Here is a 24,224-nt window from a genome sequence, read left to right as displayed (position 1 = left end):
TTATACACTTTAGCGTGGCAAATGTAGGAATCATAGTGTGTGAAGAGTCGCCTTTCCTTCATGCATTATGGTCTACATTGGTGATTTAAAGTGCCCCCAATGGGCCCATCCTCTGTTTCCTTTGTCTTGCACACCGCGACTACATCCATCCGTGATCTATTTGCCCATCAAGTGGTTGAGAATGTGGTTTATGGTTCTAAAGCGGGGAACATTTTGAAGATGCGTAGGGTCCATGAAAGACTGATTCTGACCATGTTGACTGATGTTGACCAAGTTCTATGGTATCTTTCTTTTTCCTTTTTAGTTTAGCTCATCCCGAGCTCATTTTAGTCTTGTTCTAACTTGAGGACAAGTTAGGGTTAAGCTTGGGGTGATTTGATAGATTATTTTATTTCCTTATTTTTATTAGTTTATTTTAGTATTTTTTAGCTCTTTTTATTAGTATTGCATTGTATATTCTTTATTTTTCTTTATCATGGATCGTATCGGAGACTTTCTATGTTGCATGAGGTATTTTGCAGGGTTTTAGAGCTTGTTGCGGTTATGGATTAGCTTGGAAATGGGCTTTGTGGGCTTCCGAGGCATTATTGGGCTTTGCGGATCCATTAAAGGAGATTTGGGTTTAAAAAGCTAAAGACTTGGATGAAGTGGGCTTGTGAAGATGGGTCATGGATTGTTATTTTGGGCTTGGAGCATCCATATTTGAAGCTAAAAGATGATTGGTTAATTTGAATCATGTGGAACATGGAGGGGACCAAGGGAATCTTTGGTAGTGGAATGGTTAGTGGAGGAAAAATGAGCCAATAGCATTCCAACAATATTTGCGCGAGTGGATTCTCACGTACGCGGGTACCCGCGCAACTGCCCAGTTTTGGGCATTTTGGTCATTTGGCTTGCCATTTACCTTGGGGGTTGGATCTTTCAACTATCACTTCGATTTTACACCATTGGAGATCAGAAGAAGGCGATTTTGGAGCTTGTGACTCATTTCTTTTCATCTTTCCAAGTTATTTGTAGTTTCTTTATGCAATTAGACTTTTTTGATTGTTATTCTATTGCCATGAGTGGCTAAATTCTCTTTTTTGGTTAGCCTTGGCTAAAACCTTTGAATGTTTGTGGGTTTTTGAAGGATTCATGTTTATTTATCATTTATCTTATGTCTATGATTCTAGTTCATATTTCTTATGCTTTTTTAATGCTTTGATCATGAGCTTGGTACTTGAATAAGCAATTGTTGGTTTATTTCTTTGGTTTAACCTTGCATCATTGAATTTACTTAGAACAAGGGCTTTATGATGGTAGAAATCATCTCTAGCTTATGAATCATAACTCCTTTATGGATGTGTAAGCATTGACATCCTCTAGGAATTGGGGATTCCTTCATTATAAAGGCTAATCAACTTTTTGGGTTTAATTGCTTAAATTGGATCTTTGATTTTTGATTAAGAAGCTGTGTTGTGGGCTTCCCCAACCTCCATACTACCTATGAGGAATCTTAGCATATCATGCTTCATGATTGCTATAACCAATTTGGGATGAATGATAAGCTTCATGTTGAATTCTAATGATAAGCACACAAATGTTCATCGTGTTGAATTGCCTTGGTTAACCAATTCTCTCCAATATTTGAGCATCACATCATCTTGCTTAATTGAAAGCTTTTTAGTTATTCAAGTCTTTTAGTTTTCAAGCAATCACAACACCCCCCTTTTAGTTTAATTGTAGTTAGTTAGTTTATTTACACTAGTTCTATTGGATTGCATTGGTGATTGAATACAACCATTTCCCCGAGGATCGATACCTCTTTTTACCATTTTATTACGTTTTATTTGCAAATAAATGGTGTAATTTTCTTGGTGGACTTGGCAACCCACCACATATCAAAATCTTCATTCTTGACCACCATTTGATGTTTCTTCCTCCATTCGATCTGTCTCACCTTCCCCATCTTCGCTCGCTTTCCTAAAACAAAAAATATATATATTCAAAAAAAAAGATGCTTAAAATAAATTTGAAACTTTATATAACAAGTTGTTTTTCCGTTGCCTTTATTATTTTTTCCACCTCCTTCCTTGTTGGTCTTCACAAGTAAATCTAACCATGCTTTGATTTCAGGGTCATCAACCATTTTAGTTGATTGCACCTATTAAAAGTGTATGAGTGGTTATTCCATTGGGTCCATTTGGCATCAAAACAACCATTAATTTTATATGCATTGCAAAATCATTGCACCATGGATAAAAATTGAGCTTTTGTCCCACCAAAAAAGTAAAAAAGACATAAATGCCCTTATAATTGGGTTAATTATGAGGTAAAGTTTGATGAATTATTTTACCAGGATTTTCACGAAGAATGGATGTAAAATCCCATGGAAATTAGCAACCAAAGATGTCATGGAATGGAATATTGAATTCCAATTCCTTCGGAAGAAAAAAAATTGCCATCTACTGTGCCTGTGACTATATCAATTGCATAAACTTCATTCTTCTCAATTTATGCATCACCCTTTCTTATTTCGGGATTTGAAACACTTACTACGACTATTTACCCATCTATCCAAGTCATTATTTATGTCCTCTCCAATCCATAACCAGATCTGCAACTTTTACCTGTCAATGTAAACATTCTTTTACAAAGAAATAAACAAATAGTACTTAAGTATTAGAATTGTATAAAAGTAACATATTCATTAAAAGAAAAGAAAACTAAATTCAAGAACGAACCTCGTCTTTCAAAAATTTGTAATAGGCTTCAACTTTCATTTATATGTAAAAGAGTAATGTTAATAATTTTCATAAGGAAAATATTTGGAAGTACAAATTTAAACCCGTGGAAACCAAGTTAAATAACATAGACTTTGAAAATACAAAAATAATTCTGTTTGTTCGGTAGTTGTCATTTTTAAGTAATAAGTATTAAAAAACAACTTATACTTAACTACAAAAGTCCACTAAAAAACATGTAATTATTTTCCATTTTAGATATATACAAAAGCCTTTGTTGATAGCACGACATGGTTGTCAGATTAAAATAATTTCGATAATAAAAAATATAGCCTTTAATAATAATTTTGCATACATTTCTTTGTATCTCATAATAGATTTATGTTGATAAATTTATGATCATAAATTGGTGATGCATATGTATACATCAACTTTCAATCCTATAAATTGGTAGATTATTCAAAGTACATTATCTTAATAAGAAAAATACTAAAAATGCAATGTTATAATTATGATGATTTTTCAAGTACAACGTTTTAATAAGAAAATAGTTCAATTAAAAGCATCATAAATGCATAAAATTTTCAAATTACAACATTATAATAGAATCTTGTGTAACATTGGCACGATTCAAATGAAAAATCCATTAAGTGTAGGCTTTAATATCCAAATTTGCAAACAGATTGAATTTGTTCCAATATTACCCTGGCTTCATCAATTTCTTTCTTTAATCTTGCAATTACCCGGCAAACGACAAACTGAATCATGCTACCAATGCACAATACAAAGTTATGAACAATTTAAACACTAAGACACAAAATATGATTAAAAATTGTAAACAACTATCGGTGGCACCTATTATAAAAGTGACTATGCTATTGTCTTGTATATAGTTGTTGCTCTAATGCTAAAGTAGATAACACGAAGGCATCGTATACCTGAATATGAATACAATTGAGGTTTAAAAAAGAAGATTGAAGTTATTTTTGTGAAATACGTTTGATGGAGGTTTATTTACATAATATTTTTAAAAGTAAGATAGAGGTTTAAAAATTATCATAATTTTGTATATCATCTCGATTAAATAACGGGATTTGATTGCTAATTTATCGGAATTTGATTTTCAAAATCAAATTCGAATTATAGCTCTCAATTTACAAAAGGAATTTAGAAGAGGAAACCACAATCCATAGGATAAAATCAGAACATAAATAAATAAAACTTATATGATGATGATTGTCATCTTTCTTGACAATATTCTCTCTCCCCTTTATACACCGTCAAAAATTTCCACCAATACAATCATAGATGTCTTCAGTCTCCTATAAATCTAATCAAAATAAACATTAATAAACCTTATAAATCCCAATCCCCAAATCAAGGATCGAATGAAATGACATGAATTTTATTGTTTAATAATACCTCATCAATAGAAAAATCCAATGTGATGATCTCATATTTTTTCAACATCTTTCATAATAGTTTTTGCACATCATTCAACTTCTTTGAAGCATATGGACTATTCTTATGTATTCTCTTTACCTAGGTTTAATATATAGGTATACACCAAAAGCAATGTGTGTTAGTGCTCAATCAAAAACCGTTTCAGCACAAATTAGTTTGTATCAAGATACATGAATAATTTTGTACACAAAAACATAAATGGAAGCGCTTCTTCTGTTAAGAGATGAAATCATTGCTGAAAATATTAGAGCACCACACCCTTGTGGCCTGCCAGCCACCTTAAAAAGTAAAAATGTAGTAGGGAAAAGTCCTTAAAACAATAAACCTCAACTTCTAATGATGTATTTCAAAGGGTCGAGTGTTGAATGATGCCAAAATCTTCCTAGAGGGTGTACTTCTTCCAACCATTAATGTTCCTGTGTACACAAACCCATCAATTATTAAACCCAAAATAATTTTTTTAATATACAAAAATGGAATACCAATTGTTACATGATTTTGAAAACTCGAAGGGAAAAATCATGCCTATTTGTATGCTCACATTCAAGGGACAGAATACCAACTGTTACATGTATGATCTTCCACCATAGGGTAAGCTAGAAAGTTAAACTTTCTTCTTATACCTAAAGAATACATAGATTGTTGTATACCTTTGATTATTTTGAATTTGCAATAATCCATTGATAGTTCCCTTTATATGCTACATTACCCACAACCATACAACGGTTCATATTAACTTTCATCACCACCAGTAAAATAATCACCTAAAACCAAAATCATGTTAGAACTTGGATTAAACATCATCCTGATTTCACTGATCTCAAATGGACCTTCTCATGTTGGTCCTTATTCTCATTTGAGAGCCATGTTATCATATTTTATCTACTATTAAGTATATTAATTCTCATAGACATTTTATAAACACCTAGGCTGCAGTATCAAAAACTCATAAACAACTTAATTCAGAGCATATCAATTCTTAAAACAAAACGATCAAAAAAATAAAATGAAACAACACACTCACCACTTGTTGACATCTCGGTTTAGCAACTTCCAAATGTACCGGAAAAACCTCCAAGTCGATGTATAGTGAAAAAAGAGAAGAGCTTATTTTGGTTAAAACCAACGCTCCAGAATCGAATAGTATAAACAAAGAGATTAACAATCTCAGTGATTTTGGAATTGATTTAGTGAGATTACTTTCATAATTTATGTCGATCCCTTGCTAATCAACTGGAAAATCTTGAAAATTAAGGAGAATATTTCTCGCATATTAAGTTTACTAAAATCATGGAATATCTCTTCAAAATGATATCTCGGTTGATTCTGATAATAAATATTCAAATTTGAAAGTGAAAAACTGACGTAGATTTCCTAATCATAGAAGGGTATAATGGGAAAATCACTTACCGAAAGTGAACAACTTACAGAATGCAAGGGCAAATCCGGTAATTCACTTTCATAAAATGAGCGGGAAAAATCGATTGGGGGGGAGGGGGGCTAATAGACTGCCACGTGACAAAAATCTACTTATTTATTAGGATAGGAGATGAGAGACGAATTTTCATTGTAACATCCTAAAATTTAAAGCAAAAAATTTCATTTTTAAATAAGTAATTATAAAAACCAGTAGTCTGAAACATCATTAGTACCAATCCATATCAAAACCAATATGTTAATTAACTAAAGCATGTCATATAAAATATTATCAGAGTACAATTCCCAAAGATCTCATATGCGGAAAATCATAGTGTGAAGCGCTGCGATCAATCCGGCTCCTTTCCTTTTTGAAGAAGAAGTACCTGAAACCAAAACTGAAAACCGTAAGCACGAAGCTTAGTGAGTTCCCCCATCATACCATATACTATACAATAAACATACTCAGGCATATCTGGGTGCCCGACCTACCCTGCTGAACATACCTCGGTGCTCAACCTACCCATGTCAGACATACCGGGGTGTCCGACCTACCCCTGTCAGGCATACCCGGGTGCCCAAACTACCCATGTCAAACATATCTGGGTGCCCGACCTACCCACCAGTTTAATTCACACGGTTACGGGGACTATTTCACCCCAACCACTACCACATAATAACATAGCATAAACATATTGTCAAGCATATCTGGGTACCCGGCTTACCCTCCGGTTTAGCTCGACCGGTTACGGGGTCTAATCTACCCCTCCTATCACTATCACATAATATCATAGCATACTAGTACATAAAGCATAACAAATAGTGACATACCAGACAATTATCACAGAGACAGTCATCTCTACTATAATCATCTACTAGTGGGCCGACATTGGTGCCTTCGACCCACTTCAATAGGAAGGTAACTCACCTCGCACTACTGAAGTCCCGTAGATAAAACTCTAGCTGTTGGACGACAGATTCCCGAACTATCAACATCAAAACGACACCCAATTAATAATTGGGTTCCAATACATAGCCATAAATCCATTCTTGGGCTAAAAAGTCTACTTTACCCCCAACCTAGCTTGATCCAAGCCCAAGGCCCAAAAACACTATGAAGGCCCAAAAACCAATCAATGAATCAAGGCCCAACATATCGCCCAATTTTCCAAATTGGGCCTAGACCTCTACATGGTCTTACTTTATGGCATAACCATTTATTCTAGTCCAAACATTTGGCATTCCGATGGTCCACTATCTCATGGTCATCAAGGCCCAGTTATGGCCCATCTATGGCCCAGTTTTCCAAATTGGGCCCAAACCCCTCACATGGGCCTTACCCTAAAGCCCATCAAAATATTCTAGTCCATATACTTTTTCTTGGATGGTTCATCAATAGCCCAATCACCACAGCCCAACAGAAAGGCCCAACTCAAGGCCCAAACAAAATTAGGGTTTTCACATAAAATGACGATTAGGGTTAAGTGTTCTCGCTTAATCCATTAAGGACTTAATCCATTAAGTTCATCACTCTACTAGTTCAACCATACAAGATGGTCGGGATTAATCCATAATTCCAATCCAATGGTCCAAACATGCGGGTCCCGACAATTCCGAATTAACATATCCAAAATTAGGGTTTTCTAAACCCTAATTAGAGTTTCCAGCCCAATCGCGTTCCAGTTAGTGCATTTGTTAAGTTTTTAGGTTAATTAATGTTAATTAAGTCGGGAACCACCCACTGCCACCTCGGGTAGCGGTGTTCAATGGCGGCTCACGGCGACGGCCACCACCTCACGGTGGTGGTTATGATTCTAAACCAAAACATGTTCAAGCATCTAAACTAGCAATCCGATCACACAATACACACCGCCACCCAACATGGCGGCTAGTGGTGGTGGTGGATTTTTCCTTGAATAATCCGGACAAAGAAATACATTATACAAAATCCGAAAGAGACAAACACATAATATAAAACACACGCACACACGCTCAGCCAACCCTGTGGCGGCAGGTGGTGGTCGGAGGTGACAGTCACCACCTCACGATGGTGGTGATGGCTCTCAATTGATTCCCGATTATGCATCACACACACCACCACACGCATACGCCTTGCACGAGGTATGAATGTGACCACCCACTTGGTGGCGTACAACGAATCGTCAGCAACAACAGCGCTTACAATCGGCGCTATCGGCAGCGACGACAACGACGAGCATCTTCCGAGGCGCAGCGGCAGAAGACTGGAGAAGAGAGGGTGTGCACGACCCAACCATGAACCACAGCAGCCTCCACGGTCGTTAGTCTCCGATCTCCACTACTGGATCAACGACGGGACGACGACCCTTCGTCTTCGTCGGGAGTGGTGGTGGCGCTTCGATAGTGAAGTAGCGGGTGGTGGATGAGGGCTTCACATGGTGGCTGAAGAAGGAGAAGAAGAGGAATGGTGGAAGTACGGTGGTCGCTTGGTGGCCGCTAGCTGATCAGAATGGATGGTGGCGGCGAACGGAGGTGAAAGGAGGCATAAGGAGAGTGGCGGCTGCTTCCAACGATTAGGGTTAGGGTTAGGGACACATGGGTGACGGGTTATATACCCCGACTCCATTTGAAACTTCATCCCATGTTGACACAATCGGTCCCTCCCTTCTGAATTATTTTCGAATTAGCTCCAATATTTACCCATTATACCTCTGCTTCGATAATTCCTTTCATAATAAGTCCAACAATTACCAATCATACCCTGACTTCTAAAATCCTTTTCAAATTCAATCCATAATTTACCAAACAGCCCTCAACCTTCAAAATTCTTTACAAACTAGTCTGGAAATTACACTCTTAACCCCCAACGTCCAAATTAAATCATTTAACCCCCAAAACCAACACCTTGCTAAATTATTCCGAATTTAGGGCTACTATTCGTTTATTAATCTTTAGCTATTTATTTATTTAATAAACGAGATGTTACATTCATCTTTATATACAATAACTTTATTGCTATTTAACGATACACATTTTATATATGTATAACGTATTGTTGAACGATCCATAGGGAAATGTAAAAAACATAAATTGTGGCAAAAATGATTATCCACCAAAAACATTTTCTATTTAATTTCGCTTCCGATGCGGCGGAATTCGTATAGTTTTCCCTTCTTAATATCATACGAATGTCATTGTACTTCTAAGTTTGTTTTTAGTTATATTTATATTTTTATAAATGTGAATGTTGAAAACTAAAATTAGTATAGTTTGTTTTCAAAACTTAGTTATGATATACATGATCATGATTTCTACAAACTGGTATAAGTTTTTTGAAACAAAATATATTTTTGTTAGAAATTATAAAGTTTTAAACATATATCAATAATAGCCATATATTTCATAAAAGATTAACTTTTTTCTCCATTAAAAAGCTATTTTGAAAAAAAAATGGTTGCAAAAAGTATGCTATTTGAAAAAAAAATTAAAAAAATATACTTTTATAAAATGGATGATTATCCTCTAATTAATGTTATGGGACTTATTTCTTTATCACTAGGTTATAACGTGTGTGCTACACAGATGGTTAATAGAATAAACAACATAAATACCTATAAAAATCATAATCATCAATCATCTATCTGCAAACAGCTCTTTTTATACAAAATTTGTGTAACATCCCAAAAATTTCAACAAATTTAAAATTTTCAAAACGACCCGTTACTAATAAAAGTGTTTACAAAACCATTGTTTCCAAAACATGATTTAAAATCAGAGTCTCCCAAAATCCAATCAGTAGTAAAACCAATGATGTGTATGTTCACGTCTTCGCCTTGCTACAATCATCTGAAGCATCTGAAACAATAAACTGAAATTGTAAGCATAAAGCTTAGTAGTTCCCCCAAAGTACCCCCACATAAACAGATAACATATAGCAATAAACAACATGCATACGGAGCCTTCAGCCTGTCTGGAACGCTCCACCGGCCTATAGTCTATCTAGTATGCTCACAGAGCCTTCAGCCTGACTGGAACGCCCCACCGGCCTAGAGTCTATCTGGTATGCTCACAGAGCCTTCAGCCTGACTGGAACGCCCCACTGGCCTATAATCTATTTGGTATGCTCACAGAACCTTCATCATGACTGGTACGCCTCACCGGGCCTTCAGCCCATCTGGAACGTTCTCCGGGCCTTCGGCCTGACTGGTACGCCCCTCAGGCATGCAGTCTATCCGTGACGCCCTGGGTCTCTTGGCCTTCAGTCTACACTGGTCCTCCGTAACCCAACCACACACAACATATCATCATATACATATCAAAAACACATATAAGCCTAGTAAACCATAACAACATATCGATATAAACATTATCGAGTTTGTTGACTGACAGCACAAAGCAGTACAGTCTCAACCCACCCACACCACGACGACATATACACAGCTAAACATATAACCAGTCAACAAACAATCAGGCAGATCTTACAGAGTACTAAGCATAGCATCATCCTATATACCAGGACACAGGCTTAACAGATCACTATAGCATACCAACATGCGATAAACCAGGATAACAATCCAATGGTCCGACCTTGGTGCCTTTAACCCAAAAGTACAGTGAGGAAGACTCACCTCAAACTGCCGAATATCTAAGATAAATGCTCGGACTGTTGATCCGGAAAATTCCCGCGCGCTAGCACCAACAAATAATACCAAATTAATAATCGATCCACAACCCAAAGCTCTAAATGGGCCCAAGCACCAAAAAGGCCCACATACAGAAAACTAGGGCCCAACAAGGCCCAAATGCCCAAAAACCACATCTCACGTCGTGACCAGCCTTGGTTACGGTGTGAGAGCTCACTCAATCAGATCCCAACTCATCACGACTCAACATAGTCAACTCAACCAAGGAAAAGTCATCGGGGCTGCCCTCACGTCGTGAGCCCCAAGCAGATAACCAGAAAACGGGACCAAATAGTTCTCACGTCATGAGAACAATCTGAGTCCAAAGGTCCAACTTTTAAGTCCTTAATCCATTAAGCTTTCATGCCCTAAGCATGTCCTAAACCTATATTAGGTCAAAATGACAATAAATGGCCCCAAACTCAAACAAGATTCATAAATGATAACCATACTTCAAATCCATAAGACTAAATCACAGAGAATGACTCATTGATCCATAAAAGTTGCCAACTTTATGGATCCCAATCATGCAATCCATCATAAACATGCAAAAAGGAGCTTAGAACTTAGATCTAGCAATTTGATCTCATAAAGATTGGATCTTGGAAACTTACAATGGTCCAGAATATGCACAAGATGATGATGATGATGATGATGAAGCCTTTTTGCTGAACCAACACTCTAGAGCCTATTCTTCTGCTTCTTCTAGCCACCAAAACACTAAAATGGATTCAAAACCACCAAGATGGATTAAGGTTAGGGTTTTATGAGTAAGGGGAAGGTAGAGGCAGAGAAATGAACCCTAAAACCTAGATAAGAGGGCTTAAATATATGGGAAACCCTAAAACTTCGTGGGCTTGGGATGTAGTGCTCCTCACCTTAAGAGCTTAGTCCCAGATGGAATCTTCATGCGGCCCTCCTCACGTTGTGAGCCTCCATGACTCACATCACAAGGACCCCTTTTTCACTAAAATCTAACATTTTGACCCTCTGAAACCCTAAGTCGATTCATCCAAGAAAACAAATGTTACAACTCTCCCCCACTTAAATTAGATTTTGTCCTCGAAATCGCTCCATACTACCTCCCAGCCATACCGGACAACTAGAACACTTCATCCACTACCCCTGAAGAAAATTCATTACCATTCTGCCTGAAATTCGAAACTCTAAACCCTGTCTGACTCCCTGACAGACAGCCCACGCTGAAACACTGACATTAGAATTCTACTTCGTGTTCCGACTGATCATAACACATCTATTCCTTGATTATCTTGTTGTTTCCACTGAAAACAAAATTATTGACCGATCCTTGCTGTCGAAACCTTTCACTTGGTAGAAGCTTAGATAATCCTTCGAGTAAAAGACTCATCCTGAAGTTAATGAATCCATGAGCATAATGAGCTACAAGATACAATCTAAGAGATAAACATTCTAGTGCTCAACAAGACATTGATTCGTTAACTTCCAAACCGATACGCTGCTACTATAATTCTGAAGTCCCATAACTTGTCAGACCTACACACAGGTAGAACCATTCCAAAGCACAGTCATAAGGGCCTTTTCTACCATCCGAACTGAAAACATCCCTTTTTTGTTGGATTAATGTCTAAGTCCATAACTATAATTGGTAAGACTTGACCCGACCCGGCATGGTCCATTTGGGTTGCATGGCATCATGCATTTGGATAGACTATAATGAGAGAAATAACACTTAAGGTTGGTTAATATATTATAAGTTCTAATATATTAATAAGGTTATTTAATTAGTATTGATCAATAATTAATTTGGAACTAATTAAGTGATCAAAAGGAGACTAATTAAATATATGGGTTGATTATGTAAATCATTCATTCTTATATATGTGGGCTTGTGATCCAAGATTCCTTATGTTGGACTAAGTCCATGGGGTGACCCATGGATACTCCATGGAGGTTAAAATCCATGGAGCATAAGGAATGGGTAAAGTTATGAGTTACATGGTGTAACCCTAATAGCCACCATATAAAAGAATCCCATGGCTAAAGAAATCGTGCACTAATGTGTGAATATGAGGGCTAGACGATTTCAAGGAGTGTTCCATTTCTCTCAAGTCATTCCATGTGCATTTGGTGTTGTGTGAACCATTTGAGGTGTCACACTTGGGGCACTAGGCACTCAAGCTTCATGGAGACAAGCTACATCAAACAAAGGTATGTATTCTATCCATTTGATTACCCAAGTATCAAGTATTGTATGCTAGATAGGGTAATACCTTGGAAAGTTCATAATTGCATGTATAATAGAGAAAACATAGATCCAAGGTATTTAGGGTTGCATGTACACTTAGGAGTGTTAGAATACACAAAACCCATCAGTGGTATCAAAGCCAGGTTTGTTTTCTTGTTATACTTGCAAAATTAGCTGAAAAATCGAATTGTATTAGTTTAAAAGTTATGCTAATTACTTGAAAAAAAATTTGATGTGAATTATCTTTGTTCATATGAGTTTATTAGATTAATAGAAAAGTTAATTGATTATGTGTTTTCAATCCATTTTAATCTAAGAGTTGATTCTAAAATGTGTTTTTGTAACTTGTCCTCAAGTTATATGAAAAGTCACATTTAAGTTTCATAAAACTCATAAAAAGTTGGCAATGGTTACAAAAATGAAGACTCTTGTCCTCATTAAATGGTTTTATGACTCCATAACTTGTCCTCAAGTTATGGAGGTTCAAGAGTCACTTCATTAAATGATAAAATGTGTAACCTTAATTAGTTCCATAAGTTACAAAAATAAAGAAAAGTTACATTCTTTTATTAGTTTAAAGTCTTCCATAACTTGTCCTCAAGTTATGGAACTTGAAGAGTTTTTTTTTTTTTTTTTAATTAAAACTACTTTAAACACATAAGTTATGGAATTAATTAGTTTTGAATATTTTCAAAACTTGCCCTCAAGTTTTGGAATTTGTAAAGTTTTCCCCATGAATACTTTAATTCCAAGTTAGCCCTTAGAATTTTAAAAGTTAAAATTCAACCCTTATACTTTATAGTATTATAAGTTAATAATAAATATATGTATAAGAGCAAGTCAGTCTTACCGTTAGTAGGCCTCATTCACGAAGCCGGTCTATAAGGGGGGTATAAGGTTACTGCCTATAAAATGGCAGTTTAATGGGTGTCCACTCTCACCCACCGCTTCCTTGACTGGTGGAGGGTCGTTAGCCGAACGGGTAGGACAAGGACTATAATTCTCCCTTCATTAAAAGTATTAATGATAAATACTAAGTAACTAAACACTTATAAATTCCCAATCTTAGTTACTTAGGAAAATGTGAATAAGGTGCTAATCCATGAAATTACACTTTGCACTTTGTTTAAACCGTTAGTGGAGCGTGTGTGGTTAACCGGCACACTAACCTGGATTTAACAAAGTAGGCAAAGGGTAACTTAATATTTATCATAGTATCGGTGGAGCTCGTGTGGTTAACCGGCACATCGATTGAGGGGTAAATATTAAGGGTACCAAGTATATTTGCATGGTTACTTCGCACCTTGTTTTGTGATCCTCGGCATCCCAGTCACAAAACCTGAAGGGCACACTCGAGATTGAAACATGTCATTGAAAAGTTCAATGAATCTCAAAAGATCTAGGAGTTTCAAATCCAATTAAAAATCTAATTACATTATTTCGTTTTTCATGGTGGAAATTGGTAAATCGTCATTTACCTACCTTCAACTATTTTATAACTCGGATTACGACATCCCTCTTCCAGTTATAAATAGGTTGTTGGATCCTAGCCTTAATATTTCATATTGGGTGTTATATTAAGGACTTTAGATCAACTATCTTGAATATCTCCCAAAAGATGTCTAGTTCAGACATCTATGATCTTCCCAAATCTCTTGGAACTTTACTTCCTCCACCTCCTCCAATTATTCTCCCTAACCCACAAGTTCAAGGTCACTCAAGCCCTAATGGCAAGCAAGGTCTATGTGTGATCACATCTTAGAGATGAAGTCACATATTGACAAGATGGGAGAGTTGGGTGTCAAAGTCTTGAGAAAATTAGATGTTCAATCACTTTCTAAGTCACATAGTGAGTTCCTTTGGGACTACTATGAAACAAACTATGACATGAACCTTAATGATCATATCTATTTGCTTGGTGTTGCTGAATCAGCAATGATTTGGAACGATAGTAAAGCAAATTTGATTAGAAGATCAACTTCCCAAAAACTTTATGGACAGTGACAATGGTGACACTGGAAATCCAGAAAAAGCATTCTCTTCCCAATGGAAATGGATTGGCCATAGTCAACCCGGTTGACCAAATGGTAAGGAGAAAGGCTAAGTATGAGATAGTCCCATTACCAAAGGGTCCATATGTTTATTTTGCCAAAGGAAGGGGCGTTGATTGCAAAGCTGCCAAGTTTACCTAAGGATGTTAAAGTCAATAAGTCTGACTCTACTTCAGGTAGAGCCCATTATCTAACTCTGTTAAGTTTCTATTCTAAGATCCTCATTACATGATGTGACTGTGTCACATGTTGATGTTTTAAGAATCAAAGAATAGAGAGAAAGCTTAAAGGAAGTATATGCTGATTCTGATCGCGTAGGTGGATTTCGATCGCATCAGAATTTTGAAGCTGTTACTTAGGAGTTATGATATATTGCTTAGGAATAGATAACAACAAGTTTTTCCGTATGCATTTGCACTATAAGGATAAGTTTTTTCCGCAAAGTTTTGAAATAAAATAAAAGTTTTTAATTTTATATTTATTTTAAATATCCTTACAAGTGGCATTTGTGAAAAATGGTTGTTTATATGATTTCATTGATAGCAATATTTGAAAAACAATGGACTTCATTCTTTCGTTTGTGGTAGTGTCATAATTTACCAAATAAGGAAAGATTCTCATTCCCAAGGCTTCAGTTGGATAGAAACTTGGAATCATGCAAGTTGAATAGTATGATGAATGAGAACTTTCAAGCATTGGAAAATTAAGACTTGTTCACATGGATGTGTGAGTCAAGTTAAGGACTAAAGGGATCGAGTACACATTCTTGTGCACTGGTCAAGTCCACCACAAAGCTCGTTAAGACTGTTCGTCATGATTTACTAAATTTTAGTAAATATGGTTATACTTACAAGTTTAAGTATAATTCTGAAACATTGGAAAAGTCTCAATGTATGGCAGAACGAATGGGAAGAATCAAATTAGGCAGACAGATAAAAGTTTCTCAAATCTGAAAAGATGGGAGAGTACTTTAGTATCATGTTTTGTGATCATCTTAATGATTAAAGAACCACATCACAATTGGTCTTCTAAGGACATCTTAGTGCATTCTTATGACTAAGAAGAGGAGTCATGAATTGTTGAAATGGTTAAATCAAGAAGATGAGTCATACTTCGTTTCAAAACAAGTCTTAGAGTCATACTCCAAGACTATAAGTTGAGTGACATATCTTAAAGAAAGGTTTATAACACTTGTCAAATGTAAGAGTAAAAGTGTCCTACTCTTGTACATTTGAAGTTGGTAAGTTGTGATGTTTTGGATTAAACAAAGACCAACTAAGGCCAATTGTGTGAAGTGTTTGTCTTGATAAAGAATCCGCACTATCTCTTGAATATTTGGCAAGATAGTCTTATATGTCAAGAGGATAGTGGGAGTCTTAAAGATCCTAAAAAAAATTTCAAGAACTAATCAAGAATAAAACCTGAGGTTCTTCACTAGCACACGACTTGAGGTTTATAACCTATCGTGTTGACATATTCTGTGCCCATTCCAGTTAAAGTTGGCTTTGCATAGGAGTTTTGAAAGTTCTCAATTGGTTGCATAACAACTTGGAAGCAATGGCAGGCCCTGTACTGCCAGGTGGCAAGAAGTTAAGATTGCATAAGTTCAGTCCATATGAGTTTGGATTTGTCATTATCCTTATCTTGTGACTACGGTTTTGACGATTCACATGGATAAGAACACATACACCATAAAATCTAAGGGTCATAAGGTTTCTCTCCGATTCATGAAAATGATGGTGAGGAAACACTTCCACCAAGTAGATTTGAAGCAGATGGCAAAAGGTCTAAACAATTGAGACTATGATTACGGCATCCCTTTTCATAGTTCTGAAATTGTTTAGACACACATGCATGCTATCTAAGGAAAGGTGTATGATTTTGATAAAGTTTTATCAAAGCATCTCGTATCAGAAATCTGAACTTTGGTAAGAAAGTCAATAAAGTATTGATTTCTAGAAGTCCAGCTGATTTCTGAGTACATGTCAAAGCTAGTGGAAGCATAAGTGTTATGCTAATAATCATCATGTTAGTGGGAGCATGATAATTATTGTTAGTGTTGCAAGTTAGCAATGTTAATTATAGAAAACAAAAAGTTTCAATTCGTGAGACTGCAGGGATTGAAAAAGTTGTTTTGCTATAATTAAGGGAGAGGATATACTTCATTTCAGTTCTAAAGGCTTAGATTGAGACCTTAATCATCTTTAGTCAAGAATATATATATGAATTTCATGTTGGATTGGTTCAACTTAAGGAAATTCTATATATTGCGTTCTCAAAATTTGACTATGATAGGATATACTTCATTTCAGTTCTAAAGGCTTAGATTGAGACCTTAATCATCTTTAGTCAAGAATATATATATGAATTTCATGTTGGATTGGTTCAACTTAAGGAAATTCTATATATTGCGTTCTCAAAATTCGATTATGATTACGGCATCCCTCTTCATAGTCAAATTTTGAAAACATGGCAAATAAAAATATTGTAGCAAAAGACTGGTCTAGAATCATGTCTTTATGTGAGACATCATGAATCGTGTACCATTTGCTTTGGGTACAGGATCGATTGCATGTGCTATAATATTTGTCATTTCTAAATTTTTCCAAATGCCCAGAGGCATTAAGAAGGGAAAAGGTCTGGAATTGGATATGACTAAAATGATTAAGCAATTGTCGAGGACAATCTGAGGTTTACCAAAGATTGGTTGCTCAGGGACAGTTGGAAGTATAGTGCTAATTTTGGAAGGACCATATTGACATATTCTGAAAAGAGGCATCTCTTGTTCAAAAGTGATAGTCAAAATGAGAATATGGAGTTGTCTCCATAGGTGGAAGTTATCTGTGTAAGATTAGAAAACTTAATGCAAGAAGCTTGTTCAAAGCAATGTACTTTGAATATGAGACTTAGTTTCCATGGAGTGGATCTCCATTGGAATACCTTATAATAACTGTTGACAAGTCTTTGTGACTTTGTACATATTCATTACAGGAGGGTCAGTGCATATAAGTTTAAAATCTAAACAGATTTCGATAAATGATCGTTATTTGAAATTCTCACATTTTTCGATAAGGATTTGGGAGTGTGAAATTAGAATCATTGAAATTATGTTCAGTTGGTTTATTTCACAAAGTAAGGATCATAGACAAACATAGAGTGCATACTTGGTGTATGGCAAAGCTATTGTTTAAGAAAAACATAGTGTACATGCTTGGAGCATGGGACAACTAGTGTTTTTAATTCAAGTATAAAGTTGATAAAACCGAAACAATGAATAATGAGTAATCAGTATGGTGATAAATAAAAGTATTTATTTATATTAATAGGGTTTGATACCATATTTGATTCATTTATTCTTGTGTTTCACTTTGCATGTTTTGACTTCCAGAATAACTAAGTCGCTCTTCCTGAATGATTAAGTTATTCAAACAATCCACAGTCGGTTATATGTTGGAAGTAGATATGAATCAAGACTGTCATGGGTTGGTTTGTAAAGGTCCAAGTTGGTGGACAAAGTGGTGCTACAACACTCATGAGTGGTCATAAGTTCTGAGTATTGGATTCAACCCACGCTCATTTGAATCACTTCATGGATTTTATCACGAGTGATCATGAGACGATAATATCTTATATTCTTCAAACCTAGAGATATGAGTTGTTACTATGAGTTGGTTGTACATTGATTGCACGAAAACGCATTCGGTAACTCGATGTTATAAAACGTGCCTTTGTGTATGATTCAACAAGTAGCAGAACAAGCCATATGAGTCGAAGTTTATCCATTCCTTTTACCTTCGGGATAAAAGCGATATCTATGGGCCCCTCGATGATTTAAAGATGATACATGTGAGTGCTTGGCCAAGCCAGGACTGATTTGATTTGTTCAATCAGTCAGTCATCATGAATCGGAAATCGGGAAACAACAAATGGACAGAGAGAATGATTGATAATCCATGTCTCAGTCCATATGATATCTAGAATGGAGGAATATATGATCCCTTATCTAATGGACAAGTCATTGACAAAGGTCAGAGTTCATCGACAAGGTCAGAGTTCATCGACAAGGTCAGAGTTCGACAGAAGCTTTTGAGAGCTACGATTGCTGATCGGTTCCTGAAGTCATACGCAATAATAGTTTTAGACTTATCCAAGTGGGAGACTGTTGGATTAATGTCTAAGTCCATAACTATAATTGGTAAGACTTGACCCGACCCGGCATGGTCCATTTGGGTTGCATGGCATCATGCATTTGGATAGACTATAATGAGAGAAATAACACTTAAGGTTGGTTAATATATTATAAGTTCTAATATATTAATAAGGTTATTTAATTAGTATTGATCAATAATTAATTTGGAACTAATTAAGTGATCAAAAGGAGACTAATTAAATATATGGGTTGATTGTGTAAATCATTCATTCTTATATATGTGGGCTTGTGATCCAAGATTCCTTATGTTGGACTAAGTCCATGGGGTGACCCATGGATACTCCATGGAGGTTAAAATCCATGGAGCATAAGGAATGAGTAAAGTTATGAGTTACATGGTGTAACCCTAATAGCCACCATATAAAAGAATCCCATGGCTAAAGAAATCGTGCACTAATGTGTGAATATGAGGGCTAGACGATTTCAAGGAGTGTTCCATTTCTCTCAAGTCATTCCATGTGCATTTGGTGTTGTGTGAACCATTTGAGGTGTCACACTTGGGGCACTAGGCACTCAAGCTTCATGGAGACAAGCTACATCAAACAAATGTATGTATTCTATCCATTTGATTACCCAAGTATCAAGTATTGTATGCTAGATAGGGTAATACCTTGGAAAGTTCATAATTGCATGTATAATAGAGAAAACATAGATCCAAGGTATTTAGGGTTGCATGTACACTTAGGAGTGTTAGAATGCGCAAAACCCATCATTTTTACCTTGAGCCCTCCACCTGATGCCCTTGGCATACAAATTCCTTAACTCACATCTTACTGAAATAAAGGCCTTGCACGAATACACTCGCGATTCCCAACACGATTTTCCACCAAAAGCCAACTCGAAAATATGTTTATAAATTTAAAATACATAAAATATGTAAACATATACATATGAAAACTTTAAAAAATACATAAATACGTAAAAATAGATATAAATACGTAATACATACAAAATAACAAATAAAAATACATATATAAATATGTAAAATACTTAAAAATACATATAAATACGTAAAAAATACGTTTATATATTTAAAATACATAAACATATACATATAAAAACTTAAAAAAGTACATAAATACATAAAAATAGATACAAATACGTAAAAAAATACGTTTATACATTATATACAATTTTTGATAAAATTTGTAGAAAAGTCCTATTATTTTGGAAAAATTAACGATTTGGTCTCATGAACAGGTTAAAAAAAGGCTAAAATGAACAAATTAGCCGGTTTCTTGGGTTTTTTTATTCAAAAAGTTAAAAAGTCGGGTCTTTTCTTTTTTCAAAAAACAAAATTTATGACTTTGTTAAAACAATTATTAAATATTGAAATTTTTATGAAAATTATATAAAATTTTTAATCTAAAAAGAAAATTCTTTATATAACATTCGGATAAAAGGGTAATACATTTTCCGATTTGTACACATTTTGTCAATGAGTTTTTTTTCGTCCATATTTACCCCCTTCAACTTGGTAAACTATACACATTTAATCATTCTGACCGGTTACTTCAGGTTAGCCGGGAAAAATGACTTAATAGGGTAATATATTTCTCATTTTGTACACAGTTAGTCCTTAATATTTTTGTACATATTTAGTCCTTAATATTTTTTTTGTTTCAAAATAAGACATTTTTGTTTTTGTACTCATTCAGTACTTATGAATGATTTCTTTAGGTTTTTCTCACGACATTTTAAGTGGGACAGTCGTTGATGATACGTTTGGGGCTGATGATGCTTGTGGTTTGGCTTATGTCTTGTATTATGAACGTCGTAACTTCTTCATACGATATCAAATTTTAAAGATCTTTATATTCACATGTTTGTTTTTTGAGTCTACTACAACTTTCGTTAAGATTACTCCCGTTTAAATGTAATATATATTTCTACTTACGATTTTATAAACAAAACATTCATACATGCATTCATAAAAAACGTATGGATATAAAGATCGTAAGTAAAAATATATTGCTTTTTAACGGGTGTAATCTAAATGAAAGTTATAGTACACTAAAGTAAGAACGCATGGATATAAAGATCGTAAAAATCCGAGATCGTATGAAGAAGTTATAACGTTCAGAACACATGACCTAAGCAACCAAGTAGTCGAGATCGCGATGGACATAAGCATCAAGCCCCAAACACCTCATTAATGAATGTCTCACATAAGATGTCGTGAGAAAAACTAAAAAAAAATCATTTATAAGTATTAAATGAGTACAAAAACAAAAATGAATTATTTTGCAACAAAAAAAATATTAAAGACTAAATGTGTACAAACATATTAAGGACTAAATGTGTATAAAGTGAAAAATATATTATCCTATTAAGTCATTTTTACCGGTTAACCTGAAGTAGCCGGTCATAAGAACTAAATGTGTACAGTTTAACAAATTGAAAAAATAAATATGAACAAAAAAAAAAAAAAAAAAAAAAAAACTCAATAACTAAATATATAAAAATCAAAAATATATTATCCTTTTAATCATTTTTCTAACATTTTTAATCTAAAAAGAAAATTCTTTATAACGCTTCCCGCTGCCCCGCTCCCCAGAAATGACCCTAATTCAACGCGGGAAAACAATCCAGCGAAAAGAGTGAGAAATGGCGACAGAGGACAACGGCGGCGAAGAACACCACGTGGAGGAGGAATTCCGCGTCTGGAAGAAGAATACACCTTTCTTGTACGATCTCGTCGTCTCTCACGCTCTTGAGTGGCCGTCTCTCACCGTCCAGTGGCTCCCGTCAGAGCCGTCGCTGGATGCCGACGGTTCCTTCGCCGTTCACAAATTGATCCTTGGGACACACACCTCCGACGACTATCCTAACTTCCTACTCGTCGCAGAAGTCCACTTGCCGGTCAATCATTCAGCAGCACTTGAAGGCAATTTGGAAAACCACAAAATCCCTAAGGTCAGCTAGCTATTCAATTGATTTTTACTTATTCTATATACACAACCATTCCTCACACAACCCGAATCGCAAGAATCTGAAATTTGACCATGTTAATTTATGCACAAAACACTTCTGTCAATGTTGTATCAAGAACTTTTGTGAATGTAAAGCGTAGACAAACTGTTCGACGAAATTACTGGTCTAATTTGTGACTTTATGCGCCTGTTTTTTTGATAAAGTAACCCTAAAAAGTTTGATGTACTTGTATATGTATTGTAGGTAGAGATTATTCACAGGATACATGTTGATGGAGAGGTGAACAGGGCACGGTGTATGCCTCAGACTCCATCAATCATTGCAGCAAAGACCAGTTCTTCAGAAATCTATATATTCGACTCCACAAAGCAACCTTTAGATCACGAAGGAGGCTCTTGTGAACCTGACATTAGACTAAGAGGTCATGACAAAGAAGGGTATGGCCTCTCATGGAACCCTTTCAAAGAAGGCTACCTCTTAAGTGGCTCCAACGATTGCAAAATCTGCTTGTGGGATTTGTCTACAATGCCAGACAACAAAGCTCTTGATGCAAAACATATCTACGAGGTAAAATAGCATCCATTATCATCCTCTTACTATTTAATTTTCAAGAATTTATGGTTGACTAACGAGGAAAACAGGATCACGGGAGTGTGGTTGGAGATGTATCATGGCATTTGAAGAACGAATTTCTATTCGGATCTGTTGGTGATGACTGCAAGCTTATGATTTGGGATTTGCGCACAAACAAACATCAACAATCTGTTGTTGTTCATGAGAAAGAAGTGAACTACTTATCTTTTAATCCGTATAATGAATGGGTTCTTGCTACAGCCTCTTCAGATACAACTGTTGGTCTATTTGACATGCGAAAGCTCACATCACCTCTACATGTTTTAAGCAACACGTACATTTCTTAACCTTGACCTTGACTTTGACTTTGACTTTTATCTCATGTGATGATGTGGTTTTGCAGGGATGAGGTGTTTCAAGTGGAGTGGGACCCGAACCATGAAACTGTGCTTGCTTCTTGTGCTGATGACAGAAGGTTGATGGTTTGGGATCTAAACAGGTACTTAAAATCTTTAAAATGTAGGGTGAGTTATTTATTTATTTATTTATTAATTTTATGATCAATATCTTGTATTAGGATTGGAGATGAACAATTGGAAGGAGAAGCAGAGGATGGCCCACCAGAGCTTTTATTTTCTCATGGTGGACATAAGGCAAAGATATCTGACTTTTCATGGAACAAGAACAAGCCATGGGTGATATCTAGTGTTGCTGAAGATAATGCTTTGCAAGTATGGCAAATGGCTGAAAGCATTTATCGCGAAGATGATGACAATTAAGATTTTTTCTCCTTTTTTTTATTTTTCTTTATTTATGTCTTGAATTGTTACTGTTGTATCCAACATGCCAAGATTCCCTAAGTTCTATGGAAATTTGCCATCTGATTTAGGCATGGATGATATGCTAAAATGGAGAAATACAAACTAGAGAGAAAAAAGAAACAATTTTGCCCCTCTAGTTGTGTATAAACATGAGTTTTTTCATTTGGTTACAATACATCTAAAAATATGCTCTTTAATCTCCAATTCTAGACAAATTACACGTTTCATATTCCCTTTGGTAACTTTTATTATGGTAATTTGTTAAACAACCGAATATGTATAGGAAAATTTGTTTGTTTATGTGGTTGTATTTGTTTGTTGGTTAATCTTAAATGGACAAACATGAACTTTGTTTACAACCTACTTTTCTACTATGTACATGATCCAACTATAACTTTATCTTTTTATAGTTAGACTATGTTTGGTGCACTACAGTTAGTTGATAAGTTAGGTTATTTTTCGATATTTTTTAACCGGTTATGTTTGACAAGCTAAAAAAATAGCTTATAAGCTAGTTTTTTGAAAAGCTACTTGAACTAGCTTTTCAGGAGTTTTTTAATCTTTTTTTTTCTAAATATACTCTTAATTAATTATAAACATCGTATTTTTCTAAATGGTATTTTATTTCATTTTATATATTTCAACTACTTTTACCAAACATTACTTTTTAACAACTAGCTAGCAATTAGCTATTCAACTAAAAGCTAGTATGCTAAACATAACTTTAGTGTTGGTTATTAATTTAATTTAATCTAACTTTTCTATTTGGTATGTTCTATATTTTTTAAGGTTAATATCATAAAAGACCTTATATATTGTGTTTTTGTGGATTATATTGCAACTTTATTTTGTTTTTCCTAAAATAACTTTATTTTTCTATTTTTTTTCAAATTAATCCTTTTAACATTTTTTTTTCCAAAAAACCTTGTAAAATGTGAGGGTTTTTTTTTTTTTTTTTTTTTTTTTTTGGGGGGGGGGGGGGGGGGTGGGGGGAAGTAAAAGTTAAGAGGGATTTTTGGGAAAAAATGTAAAAAATACAAGGTTTATTTATTAAAAAAAAAAGTAAAGTTAAGTTTAATCTGAAAAAAAAACCTCTATATATATGTTTTCTATAATATTAGCCTTTTTTCTATTTACATCTATA

The 24,224-nt window shown here is 35.1% G+C and overlaps 1 protein-coding gene across 1 annotated transcript; it reads left to right on the top strand.

The window, feature by feature from the left end:
- Positions 1-21,312: 21,312 nt before the first annotated feature.
- LOC145166254 (WD-40 repeat-containing protein MSI2-like) lies at positions 21,313-23,168 on the top strand. The gene is made up of 5 exons (XM_079085195.1): positions 21,313-21,668; positions 21,930-22,253; positions 22,328-22,593; positions 22,663-22,758; positions 22,837-23,168. Exons 1-5 carry the CDS (start codon positions 21,360-21,362, stop codon positions 23,036-23,038), a joined length of 1,197 nt encoding a protein of 398 aa, XP_078941321.1. The 5' UTR covers positions 21,313-21,359; the 3' UTR covers positions 23,039-23,168.
- Positions 23,169-24,224: the final 1,056 nt, after the last annotated feature.

The sequence above is a fragment of the Lactuca virosa genome, chromosome 3, assembly GCF_052849685.1.
Source record: "Lactuca virosa cultivar CGN04683 chromosome 3, Lactuca_virosa_CGN04683_v6, whole genome shotgun sequence".
NCBI classification, from domain to species: domain Eukaryota; kingdom Viridiplantae; phylum Streptophyta; class Magnoliopsida; order Asterales; family Asteraceae; genus Lactuca; species Lactuca virosa.
Note: the sequence above shows the minus strand (reverse complement) of the source record. Positions and strands in the feature narration are given on the sequence as shown.